Raw genomic sequence first — 16,069 nt, 5'->3', positions numbered from 1 at the left:
CGCAACAGCTAACCGTAATATCTTCGAGGCAGGCTTGGATGGAGAGTAATCCGCATCCGAGCGTCCTCGAGATAGGCGTGACTGCAAAGAGTGTCTGGCCCAAGCCCAAGTAGACCGAGCCGTGCGTAAAGCAACCTCCTCTGTCCAAGAGTCCTCATGTATGTGTACATAGCATGGTGGGCTCTACGTGTCAGCAAAAAAGTGAACCACAATGTGTCTACATCCTACTGCTTCTGGAGGTGTCACAACAAACTTGGCCAATGGCCACAGAGTCTGAAGCAAGTCTGTAATCTCTAGGTCTCCCATGTGATACGAGAACTCTAGGGCCTGTGTCTGCAACCACTCCAGCACTGAGTCTATAGTCCACTCAGCCTGGTCCTTGCCACATAGGGGAAAAGAGAAGCGATCATGGTACATACACAACAGACACAATGCCCATACACAATAACACATGCAATTACAGATTAGAGCCCTCAAATAATTGCAAGAGTAAAAGTTAGAGATAAGACTTGAAAGTTGAGCTATAATATTGAGCAAAATATAATTTTCGCTTAATTTTGACTAACAAGGCCCGCCAAGGCGCTACAAAAAAACCAAAGGTGACATATACCATAATGAGACTACAAGGGAGGCAAACCACAATAACCAAAGACCAAAGGTGACAAATACCATAAAGATGCTACAAAGAGGGCAAGCCGCAACACAAAAAGGTATGGATAATGGAAGTCCTAAAGTCTCAACTCTCGAGTCTCAATACTCAAGACTCAAGAGCCACTAACCTGAGAAGCCTCCCAATTAATAGTAGTCGGTTGTACGTCATCATCGAGCTCTAGGCTCGGCCCGGACCTCTGCCATGGATGAAGTACTTGGTGATGAAGTACTTGGTGTTGGTGCCTCTGTATCTCCACCTGGCTGAGGAGCCTCTTGCTCCATCTCCCACTGTGTAAAAGGCTTGAGCCTTGAGAGAGAGAGAGAGAGAGAGAGAGAGAGAGAGAGAGAGAGAGAGAGAGAGAGAGATATATTAACGTCCTGTCGAGGCCAAAGCTGATCTATAGGAAAAATCATAATACATCCTTGGTTACAGTGTCTTCCATCATAGCAAAATGAAATTAAAATAAAACTACCTCAGTAGCTCAGAGCTCCATGGTCATGAGCTTACCATTACAACATGTATTACCCATGCTTTCTACATATAAAGAAAAGAAAGATGTGCAATCAGGTTTCTTTAGTTTCATGAGCTTGAGGCTTGAGCATTGAGAGAGGGAGAGAGAGAGAGAGAGAGGGTAGAGAGGTGAGCCATAGTTACAGGGAATGGTCATTTTCAGGTCTCCGTTCCCCGTCCCCATTCCAACTTCCCGTTCCGAATCCCCATTCCCTGTTTCAAGCGTGAGTGTTTGTAACAAGGAATAGCGTTTCACGCCCGAGAGAGAGAGAGAGAGAGAGAGAGAGAGAGAGAGAGAGAGAGAGAGAGAGAGAGGGGGGGGGGGGGGGGGGGGGGGGGGGGGGTAGAGCGGTGAGCCTCAAGAGGCTAGAGCTTGATAAGGTAGAGGCTAGAGTTAGAACAATGCAATGATGCATTCACTTGTAAGTTGTGAAGGGAAGGAGTAAAGGGGTAGCATATAGGTCTTTGCTCACTTTCAAAAAAACAACAGTCCAAAAATTCTGCCCGTTTTTTACTGTTGGCCGGAAATATGTCCATTGATCTGAACCCGGTCGTTCGGCCAGTCTGCTGCCGTTTCGGCCGGTGCATTCCGGTTTGCCACTGTCTGCCGAAACGCCTGTTTGTTCCAGGACGTTCCATGCCAACCCCTACTGCCAGACCGCTGTTTCGGTGTTCCAAAGCCATGCAGAGGCGTTCCCCAGTAACTATGGCTCCATGTCTAAGTTTAAAGCTTTAGCAAGGAGAGTAGCTCAGTAGAGAGAGAGAGGTGCTGAGAGCTTGAGGAGGAGGGGACAAGTCCCCCAAACAGCCCCAAATCTGCCCTCCAAACCTGCCCCAAATCTGCCACCAAACAACCCCAAATAGATCCCAAATGGCTAGTTAAAAAAACGTTGACTTTGTTAGTTGACTATTTCGGATGCCCATTCCGCCATTCTGGATGTCGTTCCGTCCCGGTCCAAGTCACCGGGTCCTGGTTACACCTTGTTTCTAAACGGTGTTTCGTTCTTGACTCCGTTTTGAGAGCCGGACCTGTCCGAAACGTCGTTTCGGAACAATTTGGCTACGTTCCGCCCGTTCCCTGCTACTATGCCTTCAAGGTCAAATTTTCGAAGAAAGACACTAGAAGATACATATCCCAAAATCTTTCATAGTAATCTTCCATAGATTCTAATTGTAGTCTTCCATAGTTTCATTAGCTATCATTTTCGAGTTAGCCCATTCTTTTATAGTTGCACTTCAAATGGAAGGTGGCTGCTTAAGAAGTTTTGGATTATTCTCTATAATTCTCGAGTGAATAGATGGTGTCGAATTGTTGAAGAAACTATGCTTTCTTCCATTCTTTGATCTCTAAGAAAGCAAAAGACTTGTCTATTGATCCACCATCCTTGAAATCCTTGGGTTGAGGAAGAGTTTCCATCGGTGGTGGTGGATAATACGGGTAAGCATAAAAATTTTAGGAGTTGGTAATGGTGGTGGAGGCAAAGGTGGCACAAGAGAAGGTTCTTCAACCATCTCACAAAAAAACACCACCCAGAGGGATAATAGAAATATGTCGGCTAATGGATCAAAGCTCTCGAATTATCAAGTGCCGCAAGAGGTAACACCAGAGGCACAAAGGGAGGCATCTCAAAATTCAAAATTGATCCACAACTTGTGCAGAGGATGTCTAGAAAACAAACCTTGCAATTCTTTGAATCCATAGCTTCCAGTTATGGGTTTGACACTTGTTCGAATCCATAGCTTTCAATTGTGGGTTTTAATGTAGGATCGGTTTGCTTATCGAAAAAGCAAACCGATCGCTCTAATACCACTGTAAGGCACTACGTACTGACGGAAAAGACCACTGCAAAGTTGCAAACAAATATAGCACTTAAAACACTTGAATTGGAAAGAGAATTTCACACTTGAGACGAGACGCGAAGTGGTGGAGTTCCAATCCCAAATGCACTCGCCCCTAACTAGGTGCCCCTTACAATATTTCTCTATTATGGCTCTTCACAGATACACCTGCCAGGAGCCACTAGCAAAACCACTGAGTACTTTTACATAGAGAAAATCCCTTGGCTTTTAATATTCCAAAAGCTACCAAAGTGTTAAGTGCAACGGAATTGAAATGGTGAAGATCTAGGTTTTACACTTCCACAACTCATTTACTTTCTTTTCTTGCATTAATGATTCCTTTTAGCTTGAATGATGGTTCCGTTTACTTTCCCTAAAGAGAGGGAATGAGAGCGGTAGAGATGTGTAAAGAGAGAGAGAAGAGGAGAATGACACCCGATGGGGTCCCAACCAACCCTCTCAAGGGTTCCCCACAACCGTTGCCGATGTGGTATTTGCTTTTAATGGCATATATGGAATTTACACACATGCAGTACCTCAAGTACATACTCTACTGACTCAAATGGTGAATGTCGCCACGGTAACTTGTCAAGACCAGGCACCTCCGGGGTTGATTTGATGGACCTTTGGATCCTTCTCAATGTGGGATTGCGGATGGCCACCAAGGGGAACATCTGGGGCTGAATTGCTCTCCCGATGTGAGAGGAATGAAGGCTGAAAACGCAGATCTCGATGATGCCGATGATGGACAGTAATGGAGCACTCGAAGCTGACGAGGGAATGGCCAAGAAGAGGCTCAATGGGCTGCCGAAGTACCAGACCGCATCTGGATGGCTAGTGCTTGCAGATAGCGCATGCCTCCCGTGAGGAAATGGGCTGAAAACTGAAAATGCTTGCTGAACTGCAGGTAATCTGCTAGAACTAGGCTGAAAACTGCAAATCACTAGTGCTGATGTGCTGCCAGTGTCACAAACTGATGACGTGGCATGACCACCCGGGCGGGAAAAATTATGAGGCAGAACTATACGGATGCGATGACATGGCAGCAGTACGGATTTCCGGATTTTGCGTTGACATGCTAACGCGGCAGACTGTACGGACAGTCCCGGATTTTGTGCTGACAAACTATACGGACTTTCTGTAATTTGCATTGACTGCTTGGCAGTTTTTGGGACCAGTTGCTTTGGAACTCACTGCTGTAGAGTTAAACTGCTTTTAGGGCTTTGCTTTTGGCATCCCTTGTAAGAATAAAAGAGCCCTAAGGGCCTCACTTCTAAGGGCATCTGGACGCAGAGTCTAAGAGCGGAGGTCCCTTACAAGAGTTATACTTTGCCAAAGATTAATATAAAAGAAATACCGAAAGGGACGCCAGTCTTTGGGGCCAATCTCTCTTGGCACGGAACTACGCCAAGCCGTATCGACTAAATTGAACTGTGATTTTAAAGTTGTGAAGCATTTTAAGTGAATCTCTCTTGTGTCGCAAGAGAATCTAGACTTGGGGTGTCCAAGTTTTGTTACAGCTAGAACGCTAGGGGCTGATCTGGGAGCAAAACGCTAGGGTTGGTCTACTACTGCCAAAACATTGAGGGCTCCTCCAACTAACGCTTCCAATTCTAATGATCAAACACTAGGCTGGATGCTCCCTTTATAGGTGAGGCTTGGGGCTGATAAACCGCTAAAGATTTGGGTAAGGCAAAACATTTGTCAAATTCCTTAAAATAAATCATAAAAATGATTTATAATAAGTTTGACAAGAGCTCAGTTTTTGGTGAAACTGTCGCACATCTGCCCATCCGAGAATCCGATCGACGCAGGGAATGGCTCGTTGGATTCCTCTAACCTAAAACTATATGCACGTCACGCCAGATGCCCACCATAGTGTAATAACATCTATCAAATCGTCTGTCAAATTCTTAAAAATAAATCATCAAAATGATTTATTAATAAGTTTGACAAGAGCTCAGTTTTGGGTGAAACTGTCGCACATCTCCCCACCCAAGAATCCGATTGACGCAGGGAATGGCTCGTTGGATTCCTCTAACCTAAAACTACATGCACGTCACGCCAGATGCCCACCGTAGTCTAATAACATCTATCAAATCGCGTGTACAAACCATTTTTGCAAGAGGGTCCCAAGACTGGAAAATTGGCTCTAGAAGTCGATGAAGCATGTCCATGTGGCACATAGAGCCACGTGCATGTGACACAAAATCAACTACTTTCCATGACTGATGCAAGATGCCACATAAGCTCATTGTACGGATGCCACATCAACTTGCATTTTTCGTCGCAAACCGCGGGCCTATCAGTACTTATTTTGATCCTGCGGGTTTAGACATATTAAAGTTTAGGCATCTCAAGTGAACTGCCCAATGTGATCCCATTATTTAGTTTGGCTTTTAGGTACTTATTTGTCAAAGTCTTGGGTAGGGCAATTTACTAGGATTGCTATATAAGCAACCCCTTGCCTCCATTGTATACACATTCAGTTATTCATTTCCAAGGTTGATTGGTTCAGGAGACTCTCTCTCGTGCTCACTCCCCTTGGTCTCTACGCTTCCGCATCGTCGATTTTGACGTGGTATCAAAGCTTCGTGCTCCGCGACCTCGGTGGAGCAAGGCGTCTCGCAGAGGAGGAATCTAGGAGGAACAACGTGAAGAAAGTGATCTCGGCAAAGGAGGCCCTTGCTGGCGTTTTATCCTGCGTTTTAAATCGTTGTAGTAAAACAGCTAGGCTTCGCAAATAGTGCTACAAGGTGACGTGGGTGCCACGGCATGAGAGCGACAGCAGGTTGAAGCTTTTTTCTTGCTTGCGTTTTGATATGCGCCCAGCGGCCTTTGACTGCGACGACCTTCTCTGTCTTCAACGGCGCCCTACAAATGGCGTTTATTGCGCCCTTGCGTTCTTGCGGGGTGCGCAGTAGACTCGGAAGCGCTATGAGGGTCTGGGTGATGCTAGCAAGGACTGCCCACAATTGCATTATAAAATGCTTAAGGCACTAAGGGGTTCACATGCATGGCATGAGAGACCCAAATGTCAAAGACAAGAGGTGGTTCCCATGGCAACCTCAAGCGATGCCGACAAACCAATACCAACAAATGGCTATGGACAATGGATCAATCATCCACTTAGCGACCTATGCACTGGCACAGTTCTCAAGGAAACCGGAAAATTGTTTTGCTCAAGATTGTGAAGCCAAAAGCAAATGGACGAGTTCGCTAGAGGACAACGGCAAAGGCACGCTTGACACGGATGGCAATGCCAGTACTCAGTTAGCTGCCTCCGTACCCATAAGGTACGATCACAGTTGTTATGAATGTGACTCAACGCTTTGTTTGGCTCGAGAGTTTGAAGCCAAAGGCAAAAGCAAGAACTCATAGGAAGACAAGGATAAAGGCAAGCTGGACAGAGATTACGGTAATAAAGATTTGACAAAGGAGATCGGCATGGCACACGTGGTGGTGGCCACAGTGGCCTCGACGTCAGATTTCTAGTCAAATGACAAGTGTCACCACTAGCTTCAGCCAAAGAGAGGCTTGTGAGTACAGAGAGGGGCAAGCAATGACTGCTCCCTATAATTAATTTGGACCCTTGTGTTGGAGTTAAGTTATTGGTGTTTGGACCCACAGGTCGGAGTTCAATGCACATGCATCTGGCAAGGAACCAATTAGGCGTCTAAAACACTATGGATGAGTGCACCAATCCATTGTTGTTGGTCAGATTTTGGACAGGATGTGTTCCAACAGTTCATTGTCTTGAAGTTTTATATTTTGGACGTGATGTGTTCACAGTTCACGAATGGGGATTATTGGACGTAGTATGGTCTATAATTCAAAGTTTCTACAAAGGCAACCGATGCTCAAGATGGCATTACTTTCAGGTACAAAGTTGAGGAGAGCAACACTGAGGTGTATCCAGTTGGTGGCCACTACTGAGATGTCCATGGTAGCTTCTTCATCGACTTGGTCTCACTATTGAATTCCACTATGAGCTGCAAAGAGGGTGTTAAAGTTTAGGCATCTCGAGTGAGCTACCCAATGTGATCCCATTATTTAGTTTGGCTTTTAGGTATTTATTTTACTTATTTGTCAAAGTCTTGGGTAGGGCAATTTACTAGGATTGCTATATAAGCAACCTCTTGCCTCCATTGTATACACATTCAGTTATTCATTGCCAAGGTTGATTGGTTCAGGAGACTCTCTCTCTCTCGTGCTCACTCCCCTTGGTCTCTCCGCTTCCGCATCATCGACTTTGACAAGTCAACCCCTTGCCTCTTCTCCCTTGGTGTTGGTCATGCCACGTCATCCAGCTGGGACACTTTTGGACCAATTATTCAAAGTAAAGAGGCCATGTACCTATAAATTAAAGCCTAGGGGGAATTATTTTCATTCAATTATTGGGCAGTTCTAAAGGTAAGAGGCAATGTGCATATACATTAAAGCCTAGGGGGAGTTAATTTCATTGAGTGTTAGACAAGTGTTCCTCCTAGCAGTTGTATCTAAGAAGATCAATAGTAAAGAAATACCGCAAGGAGCGCCTAGTTGACGGGCACATGCATCTAGAAGATGAACTCCGCCACTCCGTGTCTAGTCTTAAGTGTGACGTTCTCTTTCAGTTCAAGTGCTTAAAGTATTTAAGTTTGTTCCACTTATTACTTTCTATCGGCACATGGTGCCCTTCCAATTTCAGTGCTACCGAAGAGTCAACCGTCTGTTTTTCTAGCCAAGCAAACCAATCCTACTTGCAATTAAAGCTATGGAGCCGGAAGAAGATACAGCAAGATAGAAGGGGATGAAGAAGAATAAGAAGCTTTATGTGTAATCAAAGAGAGGGAAGAACAAACAAATCGAGAGATTTTTGCAATAGAATATACATATTTGATATATACGTAATAGCGGTAGAAAAGAGCAAGGTGGCAAAGAGTTACTTGCTTTTTGACATGTTTGGCCAAGTTGACGACAATTGAGTTGGAAGCCCATAGAGAATTAATCGAGCCGAAAGAGCAAGCTTTAAGTGTCATCTCCAAATACTTTCATGGCTTATAAGCTCGTTGTTGTTGTTAGAGTTACACCACGGTTGCTTCGCCATTTTGTACGGCTAGTGATTGTCCCTGGTTGGCCACCCATCACACATCATGTAGATTGCATGGGCAGACACTTTTAGCACGTGTCCTGCTGGTCATCGATGTCACCTCCTAAGCCAAGCGCTAGCATAACTACACCATTCCATCACGAGAACCTGCAAAAATTTCAGCCTAGCGTTTTTGCATCTATCAGCCACGATCTGCATCTTCACTGCACGCACTACCCTCCTAGCCAAAGATCCCACCCAAAACAGCCCAAATCAGCCTTGCATTTTCTTACCATATACATGTGGTAGTGATGTGTGTGAACACAATAGGACCGTCGGGGCATTTTTTCCCTCTTTAGGAGTTTTTTTCCCCCGTGCATTGCATATACGCCCATCACTCTAGGGCTATCCATCTTTCCATTGCACACTAAGTAATACACTCTCAATTGTGTGCCTTGAGCTTCCTTCGTCTTCTCCAAGCTGTGTGCGTTTCTCTGCAACCCTAATTCCAACAATTGGTATCAAAGCAGGTGCCATCCTCCCGGGCTTAGGCAGCAGCTCCAGCACACACCTGCTCCTTTTCTCACATTTCAGTGAGCTTTGGCGAGCTTTCGCAAGTCCATAAAAATTTTGAGCGGGCTTGTAGAGCTCAGTCTGCTCAGATTTCTGATTCCGGCTCATTTCGACCTCCGTTTCCACTACAAGCAGTACTGCATAGGCTATTTCGTCATTTTGTGCAGAATTTCTGTCAGTGCCGTTCTCTGCATAACAGGTACCTTACAATTTTCTACAGTTTGTGCTATATAGCACGTGTTGTTCCCGCTTCGTTTCTCCTCTTTACGGGCAGTTTTCACATCCGGTGCAGCATTTACCATGGCTGACAACAACACAAATGTGTTCAAGATGTTTGCTGCTGAGGACAGGTTGGATGGGGATAATTACCCTATGTAGGCTTACATGATGCAACATGTTCTTGTGTCAAAGGGCGTCTGAAATATTGTGCAAGGCATTGATATACGTCCTGGTTCTGATGATGCAGGCGATGTTGAGGATGTTGCAGGTCTTGCTGCAAGAATTGCTGCTATTAGAGTTGTTTTGCCTACGGCAGAACAATCTCGTTGGGATGTAAAGGATGCGCAGGCTCATGCATTGATTGCGTTGTCTGTGAAGCGCATCATTGTTCCTCACATTCGTTCAGCAAAATCTACAAAACAGGCTTGGGATATTTTGGTTGGTCTTTATGCAAGTCGCAATGAGGCTAAAATTGCTTTGCTGCGTAAAGAGCTAGAATCGAAGATTATGCATGAGGAAGATGATATGAACGCTTTCCGTGCTGGTGTCAAGGATATCAATGAGCAACTTATTTCTGCACGTGAAGTCATTTCAGACAGTTCCCTTGTGCAGATTGTTCTTGATGCCTTACCAGATTCTTACGAGACTTTTGCTAGTACTTGGAGACTTATGACCCGAGAAAATCTTGAAGTTGTCAAGTTTGATGCATTATGCACATTGTTGTTGCAAGAGTCGCTTTCCAGAAAAAACAGGACTAGGCAGCGTGCAGTTGAACAGGCTTTTATTGCTTCTCAAAGAAAAGGTGGTAACAGCAATGCAGCCACTTCTTATGGTTCTACTGCAAGTGGCAAAACTTATGTTCCTAATGCTTCTAATGGTAGCAATTCGTCTGGAAATTCTGGTGATAAGGACAAAAAGAAGATGCGTTGCCATTATTGTAAAGCTAATGACCACTTGATCAAGCAGTGTCATAAGTTGAAGGCCAAAGAGACTAAGAAGAAAGAGGGTGGTTCCAATGCAAATGCTGGTTCTACTACAAATGCATCCATTGTTGAGTCTTCTGTCAAAGGAGACTATGTTGCTGATGTTGATGCAAAATGGGCTTTTAGTGCAGAGTGCACTTACAATCCTGCTATCCATGATGCATGCATGTCAGTTGCTGCAGATTCACATGTGTGGTATTTCGACAGTGGTGCTACAAAGCACATTACCTCACATCGTGAATTGTTCACCTCTCTCGAGTCTGTCCCTCATGGCAATTCAGTCACTTGTGCCAACAACGCCTCTTATCCGGTTCATGGAGTTGGAAAGATTGTGCTTACTGCTGCAAATGGCAGTTCTTTCACACTTGTTGATGCACTTTATGTACCTGGGGTCAAGAAGAATCTTTTGTCTGTATCTGCACTTGCTAGACTTGGACTTGTAGTCAAATTTGTGGATGGCAAATGTACAATCCATGATCTCAGTTTTGGTGATGAAATTGTTGCATCTGGGCTTCTACGCCGTGGGATGTATAAGCTCACTTTGTATGACAAGTGTGGACAAAATTTTGCAAATGCAGTTGCAGATTCAAGGGCCATTTTAGATGCAAAACTTTGGCATGCACGTTTTGGTCATCTGAATTTTGCCAGTTCGCTGCGTTTGCAGAAATCTAATATGGTTGCTTCTTTGCCGCCTCTTGAAGCACCTGTCAAACATGTTTGTGAAGGCTGTATTTTGGGTAAAATGGAGCGTTCTAAGTTTCCAAAGGATGGTTCAGTTGGGGCCATGCAGGTTGCAGCTTGTACATAGTGATGTTTGTGGGCCCATGCAAACTCCGTCCTTGGGCAATTACCTTTACTTCGTGACTTTCATTGATGATTACTCCAGGCATGCATGGGGATTTCTGCTTAAAGCAAAGTCCGAAGTTTTTATGTGCTTCAAACAATTTCTGGCTATGGCTGAAAATGTATCGAAATGTACTATGGGCACCCTCCGTTCCGATTGAGGGGAGGAGTATATGTCTCATGAATTTAATGCATTTCTGGCTAGTCGTGGGATAAAACACCAATGTACAGTGCCTTATACACCTCAGCAAAATGGTGTTGAGAGGAAAAACAGGTCACTTACGGAAATGGCACGATGTATGGTCAAAAGTCAAGCTTTGCCGCATTCTTTTTGGCTTGAGGCCATCATGTGTGCCACTTATGTACTTAACAGGTGTCCTACGAAAGCTTTGCTGTCTATTACTCCATATGAAGCACATGCGTGTTTTTGGCTATTTGGCATATGCTTTGGTGCCACAAACACAGCGCAGAAAATTGGATGATAAGGCTGTCAAATATATTTTTGTTGGTTATAGTGCTGAAAGCAAAGGTTACAGGTTGTATCATCCGCAAACAAAGCGTATTCTGGTTTCACGGGATGTTGTGTTTGTGGAAGATTCTGTTCAGTCCTTGCTGTCATGTACTAGAGACAGTAATGTAAGCTCACGGGACATTTATGACACTTTGTTGCCTCTTTTCAGTGGTGGAAATACGAATGTAAATTGTACAACCTATGGGGGTTTCAAAAAATGTTATAGATCAGCCTATTACTGATGCAGATGAACATGATGTACGTGATGAGGAAAGGGCTGAAAATGAGCAGGCTAGAGGTATGCCAGAATGGCTGGTGCATACATTGCGTGACACTAAATTGGATGCACCTTTGTCTACTCGTACTTGTTCAGGCTCTCGCCATGCATCTTATGCATCCGATTGTTATGCTTTGGTTGTGTCTAGCTTACATGATGTTGAGGAACCTCTGTCTTTTGATGAAGCATAGAATTCAGAAAATTGGATGGCTGCCATGCAATCAAAATATGATGCACTTATAGAAAATGACACGTGGACTTTATGTGATTTGCCTCCTGGCAAAAAGGCCATTGATATGAAGTGGGTTTACAAGTTGAAACGCAAGCCAGATGGTGAGATCGATCACCATAAGGCTCGACTTGTTGCAAAGGGTTATGCACAGCAAAAAGGCATAGATTATGAAGAGACTTTTGCTCCCACTTGTCGTATGACTACTGTGCGTTTTCTATGTGCATTGGCAGCTCATTTTGGTTGGGATGTACATCAATCAAACATTGTTACTGCTTTCTTGAATGGTGACATATTTGAGGAAGTTTATGTAACACAGCCTCGCGGTTTTGTCAAGAAAGGACAAGAGGACAAAGTGTGCAGATGTAAGAAGGCATTGTATGGGTTGAAGCAATCTCCTCGTGCTTGATATGAGAAAGCTGACACTCATTTGGTCAAACAAGGTGTTCGTAACAGTCCAACAGAAAGCACATTGTATGTAAAACGTGAGGGTGATGTACTTCTCATTGTGGTTCTTTATGTAGATGATTTGTCGATCACTAGACCAAATGAGAGACATATTGCTGAATTTAAGGCTGATTTGAATGCTACTTTCAAGATGAAAGATTTGGGGTTGTTGCATCATTACTTGGGCAAACAGTTTAAGCAGTGTGATGGTGGTATTGCCTTGTGTCAGAAAGGTTACATAGAAACATTGCTATGTAAGTTTGGACTTGAGGATTGCAAACCTATTGCCACTCCCATGGAAACAGGTTTGAAATTGAGTCTTCATGATGCTGGTGATCCTACAGATGTCACTCTTTATCAAACTGATTTATGTATGCAACACGAGGCCAGATATTCAGTTTGCAATCTCACATCTACTCGGCGCTCTACTACAGGAGTAGTTTTCACACTCGGCTCGAGACCCATTTCATGGAGCAGTAAGCGACAACCCACCGTTGCGCTATCTTCCATAGAGGCAGAGTACAGAGCAGTTTGCTATGCTGCTTGTGAGGCCATATGGCTACGGAAATTACTAAGAGAGTTGTGTTTTCCCCAAACTGCTACGACTCGTCTTTGTGCGACAATCAGAGTTGCATTGCTATTGCCAAGAACCCTATCTTTCACGCTCGGACAAAGCACATTGAGGTGTAGTACCACTATGTTTGCGAGCGGGTTTTAGTTGGAGATCTTCATTTGGAGTATGTTCCTACAGCAGACAATGCAACAGACATCTTCACGAAGGTTGTACCTCAGAGGACTTTGGCTTCTCACCTTTGACTCGTCTCTGTTGTCTTAGCATCCAGTGCTAAGATGGGGTGTTAAGAGTTACACCACCATTGCTTCGCCATTTTGTACGGCTAGTGATTGTCCCGGGTTGGCCACCCATCGCACATCATGTAGATTGCATGGATGGACACTTTTAGCACGTGTCCGACCGATCGTTTTCTGAGCATGGCTGGGTGCACACATTTTTAGCCATTTTTGGCTTTTATGTTTTTTGCACCAGTTACGCATTTTGCCCTACCTCAACCTAAGATTCTATAAATAGAATGCTTAGGGTCTTGTAGTCATTCAGATTGAGATAGTGTATTGAGAGCATCATTTGCAAAGCAGTTGTGTTTTCTCTCTCTCTCTCTCTCTCTCTCTCTCTCTCCCTCGAGTGTTTTCGGCGCGCGTGGCTCACACCCTTTCCGCTGCTCACTCTCACAGTTGCTTGAAAAGCCACTTTTCTTAGTTTCGGAGAACTCTAAAAATCTCCTCAATGGTTGAGAATTTGGAGACGCCGTAGAAAACAAAGTTGGTCCTCTCAATGAGCCCTATGCGTTGACACAAAAGGATTTTGATTCCGACTACCTTGGAAACTTACGGTTTTCAACAGGCAAATTAGGGTTTTTGAAAAAAAAAATAGCATGTGTCAAGTAATGTTTTTTGGACAGATAACCAGTAACCAAAATGGGAAAGAAGGATTTAGCAGCATTTGGAACCATGGGAGATGGAGATCCGATCTTATGGATAAGAGAGGAATACTGTTTGAGAATACTATTTGCCAATTGTTTCCACTTATCTTCGTGCTTTTGAGCACTCATAAAAGTAAGAGGCCAAGGGTCTATAAATCAAAGCCTAGGGGAGTTATTTTCACTCAATGTGGGACAAGTGCTCCTCCCAACACTTGTATCCAAGGAGATCAATGATAAAGAGATACTGCAACGGGAGGGGAATTATTTTCACTCATGCAGGACAAATGCTCCTCCTGACGCTTGTATCTGAGAGATCAATAATAAAGAAATACCGCAACTGGCACCTAATCCAGGGGCTAATGCATCCAAGAGTGGAACTTCGCCTCCATGTCTCATCTCAAGTGTGAATTCCTTTTCCAGTTGAGCTTTTTCTGTCGGCACGTGGTGCCCCTCCGATTATAAGGTCACAACTCAACACTCCCGAATGATACAGACATGCACACATACAGAAAGTCAATACCTTTGAATTGTACAACAATTAGGAAAGATACGTAACCTTGGACACCAAAGGCAGGAACAAGGAGCTGCCTACTATATCGATGGATCATGTGCTGATCCAAAGCATGTTCTCCGCCCGCCCGCCATGTTGCGCAAGAGGAAGTAGGATCATCCAAAGTGCCTCTTTCAGAAATGCTGTTGTCCGCTTGACCAAAAGACCGCAGTTGGCCTCGCAGATGTGCATTCTCCAGTTGAAGCTTCTGCAGCTCCTCGGCAAGGTCCATGGGCGGGGGGAGAGAGATTTCAACCTCGTAGGACTTTTCGGAATTCCAAACTAGTTTGCTTCACTCTGCTAATTCAAAGTTGGTGTGGCTCGAGCATGCTAGATTTGGCCACTTGAGAGGCTAGCTTGGGACAAGAGCCAGTTCACATGGGCACGTGGTTTGCAACATGTTGCCAACTTTTTGTATTCACTAAAAAATTGGCAACATGTTGCCAACAAGTTTCCAAAGAGCTCCATGCCCTAGGGTGGAGCAAGATGGCAGCCACAAGTAAAGACAAAGGGGAAAAAGTGTTCCTCATTAAATGGAGGAAAGGACAAACCTCTTTTGCACTTCTCTCTCACTTACTTTTTCCTCCCCATTTTCTTAAGAAAGAAATCTCTCCCACTCTCTCATGTGAACTGGCTCTAAGTTGGGAGTCTCTCGTGGAGAGATTGCCTAGCATTCTCTGTGGACAGTTGTAGAGGGCAGTTATAAGGTCCCTCATAGAGCGATTACCTAGCATCCTCTCATTCTAGTATTTGCAGTGCTTCTTAGTTCGGCAAGCAACATAGAGGGGGCCTTTTTGAACCAAGACTAGAATCATTCTTTGAAGCCACTACACTGATTCATGCAAGCACAAGGGGACCAATGTACGTGGCTTCCTTTAGTGGACCCTTGTTCATGTTGGTGTTTGTGTCATACCAAGCGCATAGCCAGGGGGGGTCATGGACCTGGGCCAGGAGGCTAGCTGCCAGTGTGGTCTGGAGATTCAAGGGCCAAGGGCTATATATGGGAGGTTGGGTGGTGAATCCGGACCAACAATCCTCTAGGCATTATACTGGTATCAGAGCATGGTTCTATTTTGGGGGAAGAAGGTGTGGAGCCACCCACTTGCTTTGCATGTTGCATGAGAAGGGGAGGCAAGGCGTGTAAGCTCTCTGCACAGAGAGAGGATCCGAAGCTGCAGCGTGGGTAGCAACACTAAGGGGGGGAGGAACAAGACTTTGACCTAGGTGAAATGCCCCGGGATCGGGCTTGACGGGTGCACGTCACCGGACTAAGGACTTCTCGACATAGGCATGCCACCATGCGAGCAACGTAGCAGGCGGGAGCTCGTTCTCTCTCTCTTTGTGTCGAAGCCTGCTCGCAGTGCCGTCGTGCCACCATGCGAGCAACGTAGCAGGCGGGAGCTCGTTCTCTCTCTCTCTGTGTGTGTTGAAGCCTGCTCGCGGTGCCACCATATCGAGCCTTAAGCTTACACACCAAGGGCCGCCCACATGGTATTTTTTGACCCTTTGAAGCAAGCAAGGGTGCATGCCCACCCTGGCACACACCCCATTGACATAAAATTGCCGTCGGAGCTCGACAAGGTGCCGATCGTCAACCAAGGTTCGCCCTTATTTCAAGCAAACAGTAAATTATGCGTAGCCTGCAGAGTTTTACTTATTGATTTGAAATCAACTTTCCAAGATCTTTATTTGAAGTGACCTTCACGTCTACAAAAGGCGTCGGTTGCAACAAGTTCGACATAGAACTTGGCATCGGATTAGTTAACAACAACTGATCAAGAAGTGCAGATTTGGGAATTCTTTTTGGATCACATACGTTGTGGTTATTTACGACAACAATCTCCCAATTGGTAAGGTCTGCATCGTTGA

At 44.9% G+C, this 16,069-nt stretch overlaps 1 protein-coding gene across 1 annotated transcript in view; it reads right to left on the bottom strand.

Moving 5' to 3' along the window:
- CNX5 (co-factor for nitrate, reductase and xanthine dehydrogenase 5) overlaps positions 1-14,559 on the bottom strand; it is a 77,597-nt gene extending 63,038 nt beyond the window's left edge. The window contains exon 1 of the mRNA XM_086526759.1: positions 14,207-14,559. Within this exon, the coding sequence (XP_086382885.1) occupies positions 14,207-14,432 (226 nt within the window). The 5' untranslated portion in view covers positions 14,433-14,559. The remainder of the gene's footprint in view (positions 1-14,206) is intronic.
- Between the last annotated feature and the right edge of the window lie 1,510 nt (positions 14,560-16,069).

Source organism: Adiantum capillus-veneris, chromosome 13 (genome assembly GCF_014529385.1).
Source record: "Adiantum capillus-veneris isolate H3 chromosome 13, ASM1452938v2, whole genome shotgun sequence".
NCBI classification, from domain to species: Eukaryota; Viridiplantae; Streptophyta; class Polypodiopsida; order Polypodiales; family Pteridaceae; genus Adiantum; species Adiantum capillus-veneris.
This window is presented reverse-complemented; position numbering and strand designations above follow the sequence as displayed.